The sequence below is a fragment of the Erithacus rubecula genome (genome assembly GCF_903797595.1).
Source record: "Erithacus rubecula genome assembly, chromosome: 1".
Lineage (NCBI taxonomy): Eukaryota > Metazoa > Chordata > Aves > Passeriformes > Muscicapidae > Erithacus > Erithacus rubecula.
In genome coordinates, this window is record NC_136658.1 from 70,276,089 (window position 1) to 70,295,802 (window position 19,714).

Sequence of the window (19,714 nt, forward strand, 5' to 3'; positions counted from 1 at the left end):
ATCAAAACCTGTTCCAGTTATTCTCTTAGCAAAAAAACAGTGATGAATGGGCATTACACTATTTCAATAAGCACTGTGTGTTAGTTTTGGTAATTTTTCCATTATATCTTTTATGTTTAATGCATTCTAATTAAAATATTTGTCTTGCAGGTCTGAGTACAGCCGTATGTCCTCTACCAGCAGTGAGTATAACTTTGAGATTCTTTTTTAAGATGGCTTATTATATTTTCTTTTTCTTCTGCTTGCTAATATTTATTAACATCAACTTGGTGTTATTGACAGAGTTCACATTGACACAGTAAAGCCCCCATTCCATCTCTTCTTGTATCTATATCTAGAAATAGTATAGAAAATTAAACTATTTGAATATTTATGACCAAAATACAGCCATGTGTAAAGTCCTAAATATTGGTGCTCACAAGGGTGCAAGGCAAAATGGGAACAAAATCTATAGACACTGTGTGGGCCAGTGTGAATGGGCCCTCAGGCCAAAGGAGTTTGCAGTGATGAATGTCATTAGAGCTGGGAATGCAGGAATAATTAAATGTTTATTTTAAGCTGATGCCAACAAAGCACTTCAGAGCAACTCTAGTGAAGTTGTTTTTTTATTTCAGAGATGGTAAATGCTCTAGTAAGTGCCACAGTCTTTCTAGGTATTTACAATGCCAGTTGATTTTCACATTGTCCAACTGATAAAAGAAAAATTCCTGTGTTTGGATAATTTTTTCTTTATTTTTCACCAATGCAAAATTACTTTTTTTTTTTTTAAGCAACAAGGAACACTTTTTCACTCCATACTTCCTTAGTTGTAGAACACACTGTACCCACAGCACTTTGAAATTCAATAATGCTTATTCATGCATGACTGCTGGTATCTCTCCTTGTCCTAGTGTGAAGTGATGGCTGCCTCCCCAATTCACACACAGACATGAGCTTTATTTGTGCCAAGCAAGCACATCAAAAATTCCTAGATGACAAGTTGTGTTTTATAATCTGGATCTTTAAGCACCATGAAAATCAGAGGGGAAGAAAGCTGTCAGTTGTTTACTCATTCACACATTCTGACTGAAGTGTGGAGAGGGTTGTTTTCCATCTCCCGTGGTCTCCACTGAAGGGCTTTAATTGATTTCAACAAGAGCTGGATGAGACAGTGTTCGTAATGTCTGACTCCTGAGCTGATGTGACTGGCAAGGAACTCGCTGTCTTTCCCTCCATCTGCTCATGTGTGTGTCTGAGAAGGAGGGAATTTAGTGCAGCTTCTCCCTCAGTTCTGTTGTTTAAATAGATTTCTGGATTCTCGCTGTCAGGCATAATTTCTGAAATGATTGGGAGGCAAAATCCAGGCAATCATTTTCTCTGTGGCAGTGAAAGCATATTGGATTTGCCTGCTCACACCAGATATGTGGCACAGCACCCTCTCAGCTCACAATTTCAGATGATGGCTTGGGTTATATGCTGCCAAATTCCTTCACTTTTTGGGTGGTGACTCATACTTACTTCCTTAATGAAGGCAGACCAGTTCAAAAAGCAAGGTGCAAGAAGTTTTAAATTTCTCCTTTATAAACTTGGTTTGAATACCTTAAAAACTGCATGACTGCTGCACGTTTTACAAGTAAAGGTAGCAAATTGCATTTGTAAGCCTTGATTTTTATGAAATGAGGTGTTTCCAGGGGAATGAGCCCTTTGTTACGTGGCAGTCACAGTGTGTCATGTTAGCTGTGGTCTCCTCAGTGTCTTGCTGGCCACTGCTCTCCAGTGGATGTGGCGACTGCAGTTGTGTTTCAACACCAGTAATTTGTCAGTACAAGGAGGTATTATCATTCCAGCAAAGACACACAAGTTCAGGAAACAGAAAAGTCTCCTTCTTTCTCTTTTCTGCTTCCAAGGCGAATTATAGTGATAGAGCTTCACAAGTAGCAGTATTTAGCTTTGCCTTTTGAGGGGTTTCTGTGGTTTGTTTGGTCAGACACTTCAGCAGTAACAGAAGCAGTTACATAAAAGAATTTTGGTGAAATACAAATACTTTCATGTCAGAGGCTGGTAATGGGTATGTAATGCAATTTTTTTAAAAAGATTGTTGGAGAAGAGAGATTTTTTTTTTAAAAAGGTGATTTGGACCTTTAAATTTATTTGGGGAAAAGATTCAGTAAGTGGTATCATTCACAGTACAAAAAGCAGTCTAGTCAATGATGCTGCTAGGCCCTAGTGTAGCACAAAGTAAGATGTTGTAAATTATGAAGGAAGGAATCTCCATTACCTGCAGCTGCTTCACCTGAAGCTCCTGTTCTAATGGAGTTTATCTCAACCAGGATTACTGGCTCATTTGGTTTTACATGGGTCCTATTTGGTGGTACCAGTGAGGCTCCAGTTTCAGTGTTTAACAAATGAATAGTCTTTTCATTTTCTGGATTGACTCCACTGGACGATGGTTTTTCACAGACATGCCAAGAAAAGGTTAAGGAAGACTTAGACAGTGAATCAACTGCAGCTTCTATTACAGCAACTGAGCAAACTGCAGGACTTTGCACCAATGCAAAGTTGTACAGGAATTCCAGACCCCCCAAGTCAGAAGTAAAACTTCCTTGGCTGCTAAATGGCAGTGGCAGGATCATTCTGTGTTTATTTCTAGTGCTTTTTTCCCTGAGCACATGGCAGCAGCTGCTGTGGTCAGTGTGCTTCTTCAGCAGTTCAAAGCCCTGCCTGGTGGATTGGTTGGACCTTGGGTTTTAGGCAACCTCTCACTTCTTTTCTTCTTTGCCCTTGTGTCCCAGCTTTAGACAACCAAAAATGCTTTTTACTGGCAGCATTCACCTAAAATTTGTGGTTTTGTGCAGTAGGTATTTTGGGGAAGAGTACCAGAGTTTGCAGAGTGTGTGTATTCCACTAAGAAAAGGCAGCAGGTGCCTGCTGTGCAGGATCTGGCTGTTGTCAGGGTGACTGTGCCACTTTGCCTTGTCTTATTGACTAAAAAGGTCACACAAGCCTATCTGCAGAATGATGCAGCTGGTGTATTAAAACTTTCAAAGGTTCAGCAGTGTGATTTCAGTGAAGAGAAATGCCTTTTTTTTAACTTGAATTCTGATATGTGTAGTTACTTTTACATTTGTTCTTCAGGAAGAAGAGTGCTTTGTCTTGTTGGGATATTTTGCCTATTGGTGTGCTCTTAATTAATCTAGGAAATGTATTAACCTTCTTTTTCCTCATATTTTCACTTACCTTTACAATTATGATTTTCAGTTACCATTAGGGACCCCTAATTCTGTATGAGAGAGAAATGTGCTCACAGCCACAGAAGGGACCTTTACCTGAAATACATAATATAGTGACCAAATATATGAAACTATAAGTGGCATATGGATACAGACTGTCAGAATCACAAAGAAATAATTAATTAGTGTGGGTTGGCACAATAAACAAGAGTGTCAGTACATCATAATTTTAATTATCTTCAGATTGCTTTGAGCTATGTGTTTCAGGGATGATTTTCAGCTAGGGAGGAGGAGTTTTGATGGGGGCTGCTTATTGCCTCTTCTGCATAATCTTTGCATTGATGATAATGGCTCTTCAGAAAGACCCAAACCAGAAAGAGGCATTTTGAAACGTGACTTTTGTAATTTCTAACATTCACAAAGGATGAGAGGAAATGGCCTCAAATTGCACCAAGGAAAGTTTATATTAGATATTAGGAAAAATTTTTTCACTGAAAATGTGGCCAGGCATTGGAACAGGCTGCCCAGGAAAGTGGTGGGCTCACCAACTCTGGAGCTGTGTGGATGTGGCACTTGAGGATGTAGTTTAGTGGTGAACAGGGTAGTGCTGGGTTAATGAGTGGATTCAATGATCTTAGAGGTATTTTCTAACCCAATTTTCTAATGATTCTATGATTTGAAATATTCACACCTACTCAGTCCTGGAGCCAATATATCTAGACTGTCTTAAAAATAATTGTGGAAGTGAGACATTTTTTTTCCTTAACCATTTTTAGCCTGACAGTCAGGTAACTGCCTGGACACATATTTGTACTGGTCCAGCTAGGTTGGTAAATGAAATATAAAAATGGGATAAGATGCAAGTTTTTGGAAGAGTTTAGAGCATTTGAAATTGCAGAGCCGTGTAGCAGGCAGTAGTTCAGGTTGTGCTTCTCAGTGAGGTAAAGGGTTGTCACTCACCTGCTTTGCAGTTGGAAAGCTGGTAATTCACCTTCCTGCTCCCCTGCCTTTCCTTTAGCAGCTAGGAAACAATTGAGTCCTTGTAGGGTGTTCATATTCTTTTGTGGTAAACCTGAGAGCTGGGGTATTAAAATTTTTATTTCCATGTTGCACATAACCATGTTCCTAGCCCATGGAATTTCATTCACTTTCTGGTTCTAGAAACTGAACACAAGAAGGTTTGTTTTGGCAGATATGAAGCATGTGGGTTACTGCACGTTTCTTTTTAATAAATGCTCTGTTTGATATTCTGCTCCTACGCTGGTACAAAGTCAGATCTTTGTGTAGGGGTATGGTCAAGGTTTGGTCAACATTTTGTCAGTGTCATCTGCTTCAGGTCCCTGGGCTTGTGATCCTGTGGGAAGCCTACATGAGAGCAGAACCTGCAGAGCCCACACTGGAGAGGGTTTCTGGCAGGGTTTGTGACCCCATGGGGGGCCCACGCTGGAGCCCCTTCCTGAAAGCCTGCACACCACAAAGGGAACCCACACTGGAGTTTGGAAAGAGCTGCAGCCCGTGGGAAGAACTCACTGGAGAAGCTCATGGAGAACTGTCTCCCCTGAGAGGGACCCCACCCCTCTCTCTGAGAAGGGAGCAGCAGCAGAGCAAAGTGATGAACTGACTGTAACCCCCAATTCTCCGTCCCTATGTGCCACTGCAGGGAAGGAGGTGGAGAATTGGGGGTAAATTTAATCCCAGGAAGGAGGGAGGGGTGGGGGAAGGTGTTTTTGTTTTGTTTTGGAGATTTGTTTTACTTCTCATTATCCTACATTTATTCTGATTGGTAATAAATTCAGCTAATTTCCCAAAATCAAGTCAGTTTTGCTCATGACAGTGATTGATGCCTGGTCTCTCCCTATCCTTATCTCATGAAATTTTCTCTCCCCTGCCCAGCTGAGGAGGAGAGTGATGGTGTGGTTTTGGTGAGCACCTGGTGTCCAGCTGGGTCAACCCACCACAAGATGCCTTGTAACAAAAGCAGAGGGAGAAATCCCTGTTTCTTGTGAATCATTTCAAAATCTGGCTTCAATGAACTGTTAAATGGGATGAAAACTAACCAGCAGCAGGAAGGGGAGTGGGTCTGATCTCAGCTTTGAAAAATATGTCACAAAGCTTGAATTTCATAATATAGTTGTCTACTTTAAGTTAGGCTAGTTCTGAGTGATTCTGACCCAGGCACTGCTGGACTGGGTATCTTCTATTTCTCCAAACAACACAATTTAATGAGTGTAAGGATATAATTATATTCTTTTATTGCTATACAAAGATTCAATGTAGTATATTGTTTCTTATTTCCATAGAGAGCAGAGATGTTTCTACAATGGCTGGCAATAAGCTGTATTAAATACAATTATAATAACAATTTACAGCAGGCTTGCCAGCATCATATTTGTATTTCCAGAAGGTGTTATTATAAAAGGAAGACTAATTAAAGTATGAGGAAAACTGCAAGAAGAAATTAGACCCAAATCATGTAGAGTCTTAGCCTGCAGCATCTGTCAGTGTTGCAAATTCAGGTGTTTTATATAGTAATGAAATCTGAAGTGTCAACTCCAGTGGAAAATAAAGCTGTGGAGAACATAATACACCTCCTGCTTATCTTGCCTGGCTTGTGTTATGATGCCAGGGGTAAAGTGCAATGCTGCTTCCCACTGTGGCAGGGTGAAGAGGGAAAATGTCACTGGTACATGCAACCTAGCAGTCTTTGGCTGAGCAAAACATTTATGTAGCTGCTTGTCATCAAATTCCACAGTGATGGAGGACCAAATCTTGCATACAGGATAGAAAAGAACAGTACTGATCCGCAGAGAGCTGAGCTTGGAAGGCACCTCTAAAGATGAGACATAGCCATGAATGAGGACATGCACAAAATAATGTGTAACTTGAAATCAAACCTAGATTTGATTTTTGCATTGCAAGTGGCATTTGCCATAAACACACCATTGCCCTTGGTAAGACTGAATTTCCTGTTCAAATTTGTCTGGCTTGGGGTGACCTGTGTATCTTTGATTTTTGTAAAATTCAGGGTTTCATTTTTGGGATCATTTAGCTTGCATCAAACTGTGTGTCCCATGTCTTAATTACTTTGTACTGGCTTGATGCTAGATTGGGATTTCTGTATCAAGGATGTGCAAGTGTACCCTAAACAGTTACTGGGCCAGAGTTTTCAAAACCCTCTTTGCAGTTGTTTTGTATATACTTTTTTGACCACATCCAGTCAGGTTCTTTTTTTTCTTGTCATACAGCAGATTAAAACTGGGACTAGTTATTAAAAATTAATAATGTGTATGGATGACAATATAAATGTTTTTCTAGCTTCTTTATTTAAGCCCATGTAGTCATAATCAAAACCATGTAACCAAATACATCCTAATTTTTAATAATCCAAGCATATTGCAGAAGCATAGGAAATCTTTGGTAGACACTGAGCTATCAAGTGCCATACAGTTGCAGTAAAATCTTACAGGAAATATGTCAGAGAAAAACTAAATTGGATTATTTGGTGATGTGGGTTAAATTTCCCCCTGTGGAAGTGTTGCTGCTGCTGTCCCAGCAAACCACAAGGAGCTAGGCAGCCATTTAGTGGGCATTTTAACCCTGAGAAATGGGTTGCAGGCAAGATCTTGGCACTCTAAGTTCAGCTGGTACAGCGATGAGAACGATCTGGAAATTGTTGCTATGTCTGTCTGAATTGTTAAAGCCCAAAGAGAGAAGCTAAAAAAATAAATCTGTCCCATGGCAACTCCTGACTCTGAGGCACTAGCTGGGGTAGAACAGGAAAAGCCATCTGAGTCACTGAGTCAAATAACAAAACACTTGTGAAGGCTGAAGCTATTAAGGCAGTTTCTACTGAATGTTGCCAATGCCAACAGTTAGTTTCCTCATGGCCACAGTACATTATGGTGGGGCGCTTTGTTTCATCTGCACTTTTAAAAATAAATACATACCATTTGTTTATGCATGCTCGGTGGAGACTGGCATTTGTTAATACTGCATGCCACATTCTAGAGCAGTAGATGTCCTCTGCCTGCCTTGTTTTTGTTGGTACAACATCTGTTGATTTGTAGTTTAGGAAAAAAAATTGTATCTATAGTTTATAAAATGTTTGTGAAATGTTTACCAGGTGTCTCCTGGTCATCATAGGGGACCAGGATGGAGCAGTGACAACAAATCATGCTTTCTATTACTGCCTCCCTTCCCCATCAGCTGGTGGGGGGCAGATCTTTTGAGCCACATGCTGCTGTCAGCTGGAAGGATTATGAGATTCAAACTAATTTTCCACTACTGCCAAGTCCAAATGGGTCCTTTGCCGTAATGCTGATGTTGTTCATTGTCTACAGAGACACAAGCATGGCAGTGCTCAGCCATGCCTCAGGGTTTGATCCCATACTGCTTTTGGTTGTGTCTTTGGTGTAGATGTTTTGGTGTGACCTCTGGCTGGCTTTCCCTGCCACATCTTTGTGATACCAGGAAAATTTATGCAAAAGCACAGACTGATTAAAAGAGGTCTGTCTGAAAATTACTATTTTTAGCCAAATTAGTTTTCTGACTGCCACCAGAACACACAATCCTTACTATTCCTGGAGTCTGAGAGTTCCTTTTCAGTATGTTCAACTTGCATCTAGACTTGACACATGGGAAGCACTGGAAGCACTTAGCTGAGAATAGTAGGGGGAAGAGTGCCAGCAGTAAGTCTTAAATTGTCTTAAGCCCATCATAAAATCACACTTTCAGTTAACTGAAGTACATTGTGTGTGGTATGGAGCTCATTGTTGGACTGAATTTGTTAGCTGCTCAAGTTTGCAGTGTTTATTGGGGTTTTTTAACACAGTGTTCTTTCTGCCCCTTTACAAAAAACATATTTTTGAGAATCTCAGTTTTTCACAGGAGTGGAATTTTAAGCACAATGCCTGTAATCAGAGGACTTTGGAAATTATGGTGTTGGATGCAGTTTTTTACAGCTTTTGATTTACTAGCGGTTGCTGATGGGAGTTTTATTATGTAGTAATTTATTTACATAGTAATTGAATTACACACACAACTTGTAATTGAATTACACATTGCAGATCTTGCAGAATCTCGTATTTATACCAAATATCAGTGTCTGGGTACTTGCCAAGAACTATGATCCTTATCTGTGGCTGAGAAGAGTATTGCAGACTTCAGTGCTTTCCAGAGAATAAGTAGATGATTAGGCTGTTGGGTTTTTTTTAATTGTAATTCAGATTACTTCTAACAATGTAACATAATGTTCAGGTAGCATATTTTGAGGATGGAGAACACCAGGCAGCCCAAATAAAGAGCGCATGGAGAAGCCCAGAGCATTGGCAGAAAAATCATAATCTTAAGGTGTTTGTAAGGAATTGCCAAGTAGTTTACTTGTTTGTAACCAGGGTGTGAAAACACTCACTGTAGATTCCTAAGCTTGTTTGCATGAGGTTCCTATACAGTGTCTTCTCAGAGCTGGGAGTCCTTTTCTCATTGGGTGCTTAATACACAATAAGCACAGCCTCTGCTTTGACATGCCTCCAGGCTCCATAAAGCCTGGGTAGAATACACACACCCAGCAAAATGTGTCAGGGACACAGGATTACACATCAGAAACACAATATGGCATTCTCACCCTTTCTTTTTAGCCTATTTCTGAAGGGAAATATAATGTGAACTTGTGCCATCTTTCTTCACAGAGACACTAACTTCCCACAGGTTTCATTGGAACTGAATGACATACACTGGGACAAGAGGGAGAAAAAAGACTAAAGTGAGTTCAGATTACCTCTTTCCCTAACCTGCAGCTGGACTGTCAGCCCACAGGCAGCACACACAACCTTTTATACCAAGCATGAACGTTCCTGGCAGGTGCTGAGGGGATAGGAGAGAATTCTGCAGAGGGAAATGGGGACTGAGAACATATCTGTGACCTGAGGAGTGACTCTGACTCTTTGCCTTGGTATGAGCAGTCAGCAGTCTGAGCAAAGGAGTCAAAGAAGTTGTTTTTGGAGGATGTCATGGAAGACATGATAACCATGTAGTTCAAGAGCTTTTCTTGCATAAAATTTCCCACAAAACCACTTCTCATTTGTGGACAAGGAGAGCAGCAAGATAATGTACTAGAACAAGATAATGTGTGCTGGCTCCCACAGATGAGCACCCAGGATGGAGGTGTGTACAGTGGAGAGTGATAGGTCTTACCTGAGGCTGGACTCTACTTCTCACCTGGGCTACAAAAGGAGCCCAGGACAGCCAGCCATGGGCTGCAGGCCCATAACCTTCCATGGGAGGACTCTGTGCCACAAAAGTTGTGATTCCCATGGAGGAGATGAGGGGCACATGGCTCTGAAGAGGGCTGAGGTGGCACCACAGCCCATCTGACTGCAGATGGAAGAGGGAGTGCCAGGTAGTGTGGCATGGCCAGCTTAGGAAATGTAGCTACACAAGCACCCAGGCCAACAGAAGGGAAGGCAGCAGGAGTACATGGAAAGGGGAAGGATGTGAGATGGCCCCTGTCAACAGCAGCTTAAATTGAAACCCTTAGGCAGGTCAGGAGAGGATAACTGCTGGGGGAGGGATGAAAATTCACTGGAGCTGGAGCACATGGGGAGTTTCAGCAAGAGTTTTACCATGTAAGAGCAAAGGTACCTCATGTTTAGATCTGCCATTGCCTTTGTTTAATCATATAGGGCCTCTGTGGGCATCAAGTATCAGTTGTTGACAAGATTCATTCCCTCAGGATGGGCTCCAGTGCTGTACACTAAGGCTAATAATGACTCCTCAGAAGACTGCTCATATTAATGTACCAGAGAAGGCTTTTTATCTCCATCAGAGAGATAATGGGCCTAATTTTAAGCTTTTTTTTTGCTCATGTTTTTTTGTTCTACAGCAACTGGAGGAGCAGATTTACCATTTTGCTGTGCTAGTCTGTATGCTGGTCTTCTGTGCTTTTTCTGTGCTTCCTTAGCATGGAGTGAGCATTGTAGAACATTCAACTGCAGTTTCTCAGGAAAATGATGCTCTGAGGGGAGCATGAAAGAGTTTTCTCCTCTTGGCACTGTGCTGTGCCAAGAGAGAACCCTTTCTTCTTGCTTCTGAACATCCTTCCTGAGTTTGACATGGTGTGCAAAGCAGGGCAAGCTGAGAAGCACATTATCCAGCAGCCCTGCATTTGTCAGATGCTATCAAACAGCAGGGAAAGAGAGTGGAGGAGCTGGTAAATCTGTCACATCCTGCTTGTTCAAAAGATTATTGATGCTGCATAATTCATCAAAACATGACTGAGATAGTGGTGGGGTCTGCTGCCAGGGGTGTCCAGTTACTGCTTCTGCTGCAGCTGAAGCAATGGTCCTTGGTTATGAAAATAGCCTCTGATTTTGTGTCTGCCCAGGAGCCTTTCCATTAGTGGAATAAAAGAAGCACTCCTGCCTTGGACTCAGATAAAAGGTGAAGGTCCTGTTCACTGAGAAATGCTACTGTTTTGACATTCCTTGTGTTTAGCAATGTGATTGAAGTAGGGAAGCACTGATATTTTCTGTGTAAAAGCAATCCTGGGAAATTTTAATTGGAAATATTATAGTGCCTTTTTTCCTGACATTATTTATACTGTGTTTGGGATTATTTTACATTCCCACAGTTGAAATATTTTGATTGATTAACAGTGAAAAAATATGCTGTTTTGTTAAGTTTGGTTTTGAATTATTTCATTACTTCGTAATAGCAGTAATTTCTTGATAATGAAGTACTGCTTGATGGGAGTTGCAGATCAGAAGCTTGGTATATTCACTCTGAACCTCTCCTGTTGCCTGATTTGCATCTCTGGTACTGCATCATGCAATTTGGTCAAATGAAATTTGATGTCTTACTGCCTGATGTAGTGATAGAGGAATCTGGTCTGTATGGCATAAGACAGGTTCAGGTGTTGATTCTCATGAAGCAGCAGGCTGCAGTGGAAAAAATGGGAGTTTGTGTTTCAGTGTTCTGATTCTCAATTAAAAAAAAAAAAAAAAAAAAAAAGTATTTTTAGGTTGGATATTTCCTCTGAGTTTCCTGGATAGAAGATTGAAAAAGTATGTAGCTAGAAAATTGAAAGTATCTGCCACAGTTTGGAAATGCTCTTTCACATGCACAAACTAGAACCAGGAATCTGCCTGCCTAAAATCTCACTTCATTATAAATTCACTCCTATCTTACAAAACTTAGCAGGTTTCCTTGGCCCTGTAGTCAACTCTTTGTTAAATAACTCCTGATAAGTCTTTAGATTCACCCTTTGTTTAACCAGCACAGGGTGAGGAGAGACATTTCAGGGACACAGGTGTTTATATCCTTCCTAAGCTCTGCTATGGGGTGAGTTTGATCCACTGGAGAAGCCTGAAAAATCAGATCTCATCAAGGCAGCTGAAGATGGTGAAATAAAAAGTAGTTATAAATAAAATTTAAAAGTAAATTTTTTATCCTGAAATAAATAAGTAGTTGGAACACTGCCATGAGAAGGAATGGTTCTTTGCTCAGGGCATCTCCAGAGGGAATGCAACTTGGATATGTCACTGTGCAAAAGAGGGACCAGATCTTCAGGTCATGGCTAGAGGTTTGCTCAAGAAAGGTGTGCAAGAGACATAGGGCCAAAAAGTAAATAAAAGAGGGAGACTTCTCTAACCTAGGATTATGCAAGTGGTGTGGAAGAAAACTCGAGGGACATTTTGCCTCTTGTGTGGGTTAGAGTTAAGTGCATGTATACTGTAGGGAGAAGGAGTGTTGGATCCAGTTCTCCACATCTGCAGATGAATCTGGCTGCTTCCCAGCTGCTGGGGCTGCTGTCCTGACCTTACACCTTCTTGGGCCAGCTTTGGGTCAGGGCCAGCCAGCAAGAGTGATACCTGAGTCCTTAAGGCACCTCTCAGGTGTGGTGACTGCCCTCCAGCCACATAACCCATTGCTTTCCTCTTCACCCATGGGTATTTGTGTCACTAGGTCATAGAATCACAAAGTGTTTAAGTTGGAAGGTCATCGAGTCTGACCATTAACCCATCAAATCCACCACTAAGCCATGTCACCACATGCCACATCTACCTGTCTGTCCTTTAAATACCTCCAGGGGTGGGAACTCCACCACTTCCACGGGCAGCCTGTTCCAAAGCTTGACAACCCTTTTGGTGAAGAGATTGTTCCTAATACCCAGTCTAAGCCTAAACTGGTGCAATTTGAGGCCATTTCCTCTTGTCTGATCACTTGTTACTTGTGAGGAGAGACCAACCCCTACCTGGCTACACCCTCCTTTCAGGCAGTTGTAGAGTGATAAGGTCAACCCTGAGGCTCCTTTTCTCCAGACACCCCCAGCTCCCTCAGTTGCTCCTCATCAGATCTCTTCTCTACACCTTTCCCCAGCCCCTGTTCTCACAGCCACCCAGCCAGGCAGCTCTGGATGCCAGCAGGGTTGTCCTTTGCAGGTGCTGCTGTTCCTGCACAGTGAGAGTGGGGGAAAAGAATGAGGAAGGCAAAGTCATCCTCCACAGGCTTTTCAGAGGTGTCTGCCTCTCTCCATGCACACAGCAGGGGATGTAGAAGCTGGGATAGACAGGTACCTGTCCTGTTTTTCCCCAAGCCCAGGCAGCTTCAGTTTGGAGAAGTCACCAAAAGGAGGTAGTTGGCACAGGCAGACTTGACAGGACCCAGGACCCACTGCTTTCTTTCAGATTGTCTTACTGATAAAAATGTCCTGATTTATGGGCAGGAAAAGGAGGGCAGAAAGAACCACAGGGCTGGACTGCCATTTTGTTTTGCAGGACTTTCTTTTATCTCAGCTTAATGATATTGCATCAGCAACAAAATAAAAATAATATGTACAGAAGGACCCATACAACCATAAAATATCAGGGCCACCTTCCACTCCAGCTTTAAGAGGTCAAGTGTAACAGCTCCACAGCATTTGGGCTGACTGCTTTAACCTCTCATGGGTGGTTAATACTACCTAGCAGAGGAGTAAAAAGTTTGGAATTGTAGATACTCTTTCAACCCTGATAGTAATTACCTCTTAGCAAAATTAGTGCTTTGCCAGCTCAAAGGGACCTAATCCCTTTCTGTCATAGGAAGAGAAAAAATGTAATAGCTGTGAGAACTGTGAAGCTTATTTTCAAATAGATGCCTCAGCATTTTGATATTTTCTGTGGGATTAACTAGTAACACAGGAAGGCTAATACATATGCAGAGCTTTCATTTGCTTCTGTAACAATTTGGCCTGGGGCAAATTGAACTGTGTCGTGAGAAATGGTGTTGTTTCCCCTCCTTCTTTGTCAGACGAAGGAAAAAGATTTGTTAGTAACATAGAAACAATTTGCAACTTAGTGTCAGTTCACGGAAGGCTTGTTGCCTCATATTTCTGCTTAAGTTTCCCTTTTTCTGTTTTCCAAACAGAAAGGGCCATTTTAGAAGCCACACAATGAAACATGTAAAAGCGTCTGTGCAGGCATAAGATAGATCTGAAGCTCTTTCTGTAGCGATGTGTTGCACTCACAAAGTTGCTGCTACGTCAGAAAGAAGGAAGCTTTGCTCTGCTGTGCATAACTCTGGCTCCTGAGGGTGGCTTTGTGCTGTGCCCCCGAGGCTGGTTCTGCCAGCAGCTGGTGCTGATGGGCACGGGCGGCGATGGCTGCAGAATACTAATGCTGCCACTGGCTCCCACGAGGCTCCACTGCTGAAAAATGCTTTAGCCATTCAGTGCCCATGCACCATGCTGAGCAACAGGAGGGTAGAAAAGCCGTGCTCCGGGATTTTTATATTTTTTTTTTTTTTAATGCAGAGCAAGAAGCTGACAGCGATGATGGCTCTGTGCTTCACATTGTTGTGCCCGGGCTTCTTTCAGAGCTGCAGTCATTTATATGCATAAATATCAAGCCTGTCACTTGTTGCAGGCTTTGATAGCATTTGTGTAACACAGGAATCAGAGGGAGAAAAAAGCTGAACATCTTCTGTTCCAGTCTTAGAAAATGAATGACTGTGTAGTTATCAGGTTTCAGGTTTTATTAGATCACTGTCCTCTGCAGTTTGTTTTCCTTCCTCTTCTGCTGTCTGATGTAGAGGACCACGAGAGCACCTCCCCCCACACCCCTATTGTCTTTCTCCCACACTGTGGCTACCCACAGGGGGTATCTCAAAGAGTAACTACCATTAATGATGGCCACAGCTCTTTTTGCTTCACTTTTTTTTTCTTCCATTAGCCATCTGACAAAGTCACTCCACATCACCCATTTCATGCAGAGAGACTAGAACTCTGCTACAATTGTATTTTTCATTACTTACTTGGTTTTTCTTTATCTCCCCTAGGCAAGATGCTCACTTGCTATTTGCTCTGCATACCCTGTCTTTCTGCAGCTTCTAAATTGGGGCTGGCATTGTGTTTACCAGTCATCTCTGTCTGCAAAGCCATGCAGTTGCATCTAAATTTTCTCTGGGTCTTGCAGTTATTCTATGTTGAAAGACAACTAAAATGCACTACTCACACAAAGCTGCTTTTCCATTAAAGCAATTGGTGAAGTATCACAGGAATGTTGTTGTGATGCCAGGAGGGAGGAGGGAGAGGTTTGCACTGATTGCTAATAGGAGGGGGAATAGCCTTGGAGGCAGTCCCCTTATTAAATGTGGTCTGCACAATGAAAACTTGTGAAGCCTTTCTAAGGCTTCTCACATTTAGGCTTTGTGCCCAAGCTCAGGGTCTCAGACATGAAGGTGGTTTTAGAATACCACACAAGGGGAACCATTTCAGCAAAAATATCAAGGTTACTCGATTAATTTATTAAACTGCCTTGGTTCACCATGCCTCTTTATTGGCATTAACTCCAGCAGAATAAAGTAACAATTTCTCCCTAGACCTCTAACCAGCCATTGCTCTGCTGGGCTATCAAAGAAGTTTCAGGGACAAGCAAGGGATAGAGCCCCTGTGAGCACTGCCAAGTTAACTAGAGGTTTCTTTTTTCTCCTGAGTAAGTGTAATTTTTTGTGCCTCCTCCCTTCATAAGTCTTTCCTTTTTTCAAGAAAACCTTGAAGCAGTAGTGTTACAGTCTTGATAGTCTGAAGATACAAACAATGCAGGATTTGTAGGGACAAGTAATTTATTTTCCTAAAGAAGGATCTGTGTGCCTGAAGGCTTGTCAGTTTTTGTCTTTTTTTTTACCAGCTGTATCAGCTGGTCTAATAAAAGATATTACCTTTCCTTACAACTTTGCTTATTAGGACTGTTGCCTCCAGGATATAAAACTCTTAACTATGTGTAAAACTCCAGTGTCAGGGTGATAGAGTTCAATGGTGTGATTTCCATGCCCTGAGCCAACTGGCAAAAATAAAAACAAGGTGGGACAAACACTCTCCATTCTTAACATTCTGTGCATCATTTATGTCCCTTACACCCCCACTCTACATCAGTATTTTTGTCTTTCCTGACTCTCAACTGTATGGAACAGATCTTTTCTAACACAGAAATGTACATTGAGTAGCATCTTTTGGATGCTATCTCAGAGAAACAGCAACTCTTATGGTATGCATGATGAAACTTTTTTTGCCTTCTGATTGTTTTCTTGGTTGCTATATTGCTGTACATTTTGTTGTTGTTGTTTACTACAAATGAGACTCAGGGAGATGGAGAAAAAGAAAAGCCCACTGTGACTAAGTAGTCTCTTTCTCCTTTAAGGATCACCTAAGTGTTGCCAACTGGGTTGCAAATATTAAGGAACTTTTTTTTTAAATATTTCAGGTGAACTTTCGGTGGAAGGCATACAAGACCCATTCCTGGTTAGTGTACATATTATCACAGACCCAGGTGAATCCAAGACTCTTCAGCAGGCCATTGATAAGCTCCTAGCCTGGATCCATCCAGACCTGCAGCTGTTTCGGGTCTCAGAAAGAAGAGTGCCCAGGAAGCGCAGGAAGCCGGCCAAGGCTGGCGTTTCTCAGCCAGCCCTTGCTGTCATTCTGTTCCTGCAGGAGGAGTATGGAGAAGAGCCCATCTTGCAGCTCCATGAAACTTTTCAGCAACCACCTTGGCATTACCACCACACAGAGCTGATGCATGGGAAATTGTTGCCTTACATGCCATGCAGCCAGGACTTTTACACTTTGGCTCCAGACACTCCCCTGTGGGCCATTCGCCCAGTGCACTACGGGAAAGAGATGATCCGCTTCACCATCTACTGCAGGAGTGAAAACTTTGTGGACATTCTGAAATTGTATGAGTTAATACTGAAGAGACCAATGTGTCAGAAGAAAGCAGACTTCTGTGTTTTCCCTGTCTATTCTAACATGGACATAGACATCCAGTTTTCTTTAAAAAAACTCCCAAAGGGGCAAGTTCCAGTGAGGACAGAGTCAGCCGTGCTGGAGTTCAGAGTCAAAGATGTGGGGCAGCTTGTGCCTCTCTTGCCCAACCCTTGCAGCCCCATCAGTGAAGGCAGGTGGCAGACAGAAGACCATGATGGAAATAGGATCCTTTTGCAGGTAAGCTCAGTACACAGGGAAATAGAAGCACTCTTCTTGGTTTTGTGCAGGAAAGCTTAACTTGCATTGAGAGTTGCCCTTTTGTTGGTTGGTTGGGTTTTTTTGCTCTATCCTTAGAGCAAGAGCCAGGGTAGTACTGCTGAAGAAAGAACTTGAAACCCCTTGCTGTGTTGTGTAACTGATCACGAGAGCAGTGAATGATGTTATGCAGATATCAGTCGACCTCAGCTAAGAGTGATGTGAGATGAGATAGCTGTTTAAAAAAATGAGGAGAGAAGGAATTATGAGCCCAAGAGAAGAAACCATGGCTGGTGGGTGTAGTTTTATAAAAAGTATGGGCACAGAACTAACAGGGAGTTTTAAAATAGCTCTCAGTTATGAGGTTTTATGGAAGACAAAGAGAAGTTCTAATGGTACTCATTATTTTCTAGCATCACTATGTGACAAACTGCATCTCTCTTTTGCACAGTGATTATCAGGATGAGTAGAGAGGTGATGAAGGAAATGGGCCCTAAAGAACAGTCTAAGAGAGACATTCCCACAGACTCTCTTTTTGAACTAATCTCAAGTGCTTATAACAAAATCCTGAGAGTTTCTTTGTTAGGACATCTGTAGGCACCATATCTGGGCAATATATCAGCATGCTCTGCTCCACTACACCACATCCAAGGGACATGAAAGGATAAGCAGCAAACTCTTAATAGCTGCCAGCCCTGAGAGGGGTATCTGGCAATCCAGAGCCAGGCTAATGTGCATTCTGGCACTGCAGAGGCATTTATTGCTGCTTGCATTCAAATCAAGGAGCACAGCCCCTCACCTTTACAAGGCTGTTGTTCAGATTTCAAAGGGTATTCTTTTGGAGTGCATTTCATTCATGTGGCTTGTCCAGCTGTCTGACCTTGTTTCTGTGGAGGACCATTGTGGGTGCCATCCTTGCACCACACAGGCCACCCAGCATGCAGAGAGATGTGTACAATCCTCTGTAGTGCAGTGCCTCTGGGTCTGTAGTTCCTGGGACTGGAATTCCAGGTACACAGGACATCTCTGCTCTGGTGAGTCATATACAGGTGGCAGTGGAACCTTTAGATGCTGATTTGCAGATGCCACCCTCAGAGATATCCCAGAAATGCTAGAGCTGAGTAACACTTGTAAAAGGCTGAGGAGGTCAGCTTCCTTGCCCATCTGGCAAGAGAGTCACCAATTTGTCAGGGTTGCACTTTAGGCATATCTGTGTTAGCCTGAGATAAGTTGCAGACTGAAGCTGACAAGTCATCACCAAACTTACACACAGCAGCCACACTCACCTGTGTCTCTTTTCCCTGTTCTTCCTCAGGAGGTTTCTGCTATGTGATACAACTTTGGTTTATGGGACCTTACACTGATTTCAAGCAAATGGAAGGGAAAGGTAAAAACAAACAAAAAACTAGGGCTTATAAATAGGACTTTTAGTTCAAACCCAGCAAATTTTCAGAAGTAGCAAATGCCAGGCAGTACAAAGGTAAAGTGAGACTTGCTGAGCAAAGAAAATCAGAAAGAGATTTTAGCTATATGAATCAAAAGAGAAGAGCAGAAGCCTGCCTAACTATGGCCTGCAAGTACAATTGATTTTATTTTCTGTTTTAAGTGAGAGTGATGATTCTGAACAGAAGGACAAAATGGCAAACAAGAATGAAGTTAGAGAAATAGAATTTATCATTCTGGAAGTCTGGTGAAGCAAAAGAAGTTTGGTATATGCAAAGTGGAAGGAAAACAGAGACTTTGGATCTAAGTGATGCCATTTTAAAGTCATGAAAACTAGATCCTAGTATATGGGTTTTAAGCAAGTCTGTACAATACGAAGTTAAGTTCTACAGCTAAATCAGAGGGAAAATTTCCTGTTACTCAGATACCTATAGCCACCAGTGCAACAAGACCATGAAAAGAAAATTGCAGTCTCTGGTGTGTACCAGAGTTCCTGTGCCACAGGAAGCATGGGAAATTGCACAGGGTCCCAAGGGCCACACATGTCTTTGGTTCTGGACTCCAGAAAGGTGACCTCAGAAAGGTGCAGGGACAGGGAAGGGCTCTCACCCCATGCAGAGGAATGCAGAGACAGTCCTACAAAGGGAAACTGGAAGAGTAGGGTCACTTGAGCCCAACCAAAGTAGGTCTGAAGGGAGCTTTGACTGGAAGACACACCATGAGATAAACAGCAGAAACAGCAAAAGGATGGCTCACTCAGTGATTGTTTTGATACAGGAACAAGAACCTGCCAATAAATAGAATTGAGTACATATTCATAGGTAACTGCATTACAGCCACCCAGCAGGCGGAAGCAGGTTAATACCTTAATTTAAGGCAGGATAGTCAGTTAGGGAGAGGAAATGATGGAGCATGGGTTATAGCAAACATTAGATTTGGTGATCCATGGGCAACTCATATTGATTTAATTCATTCTAAGTTCAAAGCAATTACAGCATCTACCTTTGATAGTAACAAGACTACACTTTGACTTCTCACAGAGAGTTGCTATTAGCAATATTATCCATGCCACAGCATTGATAACTTTAACTTCTTCCCAGTTATATAAACTTAAACAGACCCCAGTATTTTTCGTCTCCATATCAGTTGATAGTAATCATCAGAATAGTTTTGTTTACTTTATACAGATACTGCACCTTTTTAAAATTATAATTGTCTATAACAGCCAACCAAAAATGGTAAACTAACATCCCTGTTAAATTGCAAGCAGTGTTTAAAGTTCGAGTATATTTCCGTGTTTAGGCTAATGAGATGTGACATCTTGCTTGTCCTGACAGGGAATTGGGTACTTGCCAGCCAGATTGATCCATGTTCTTAATCCATTTTGCAAATGCAATTATCAAGGGGCTTAGATAAAGTCACTTCAAGAGACAACAAAGTTATTCGTGGGTAAGATAAATCTGTTTAATACCAAGAAACTATTCCTTCATTTGCAAGGAAGCCCTTCAGAATTATTTTGTCACAGTAGCTTTTAAACATTGGTAAATTGCTCCAAGGGTGCAGCTATATA

At 41.9% G+C, this 19,714-nt stretch overlaps 1 protein-coding gene across 1 annotated transcript in view; it reads left to right on the forward strand.

Moving 5' to 3' along the window:
* Nucleotides 1-19,714, forward strand: part of FAM124A (family with sequence similarity 124 member A) — a 41,842-nt gene that overhangs the window by 10,334 nt on the left and 11,794 nt on the right. Inside the window, exons 2-3 of the mRNA XM_079315173.1 lie at nt 151-182; nt 15,944-16,683. Coding sequence (XP_079171299.1) covers nt 151-182; nt 15,944-16,683 — 772 coding nt within the window. The remainder of the gene's footprint in view (nt 1-150; nt 183-15,943; nt 16,684-19,714) is intronic.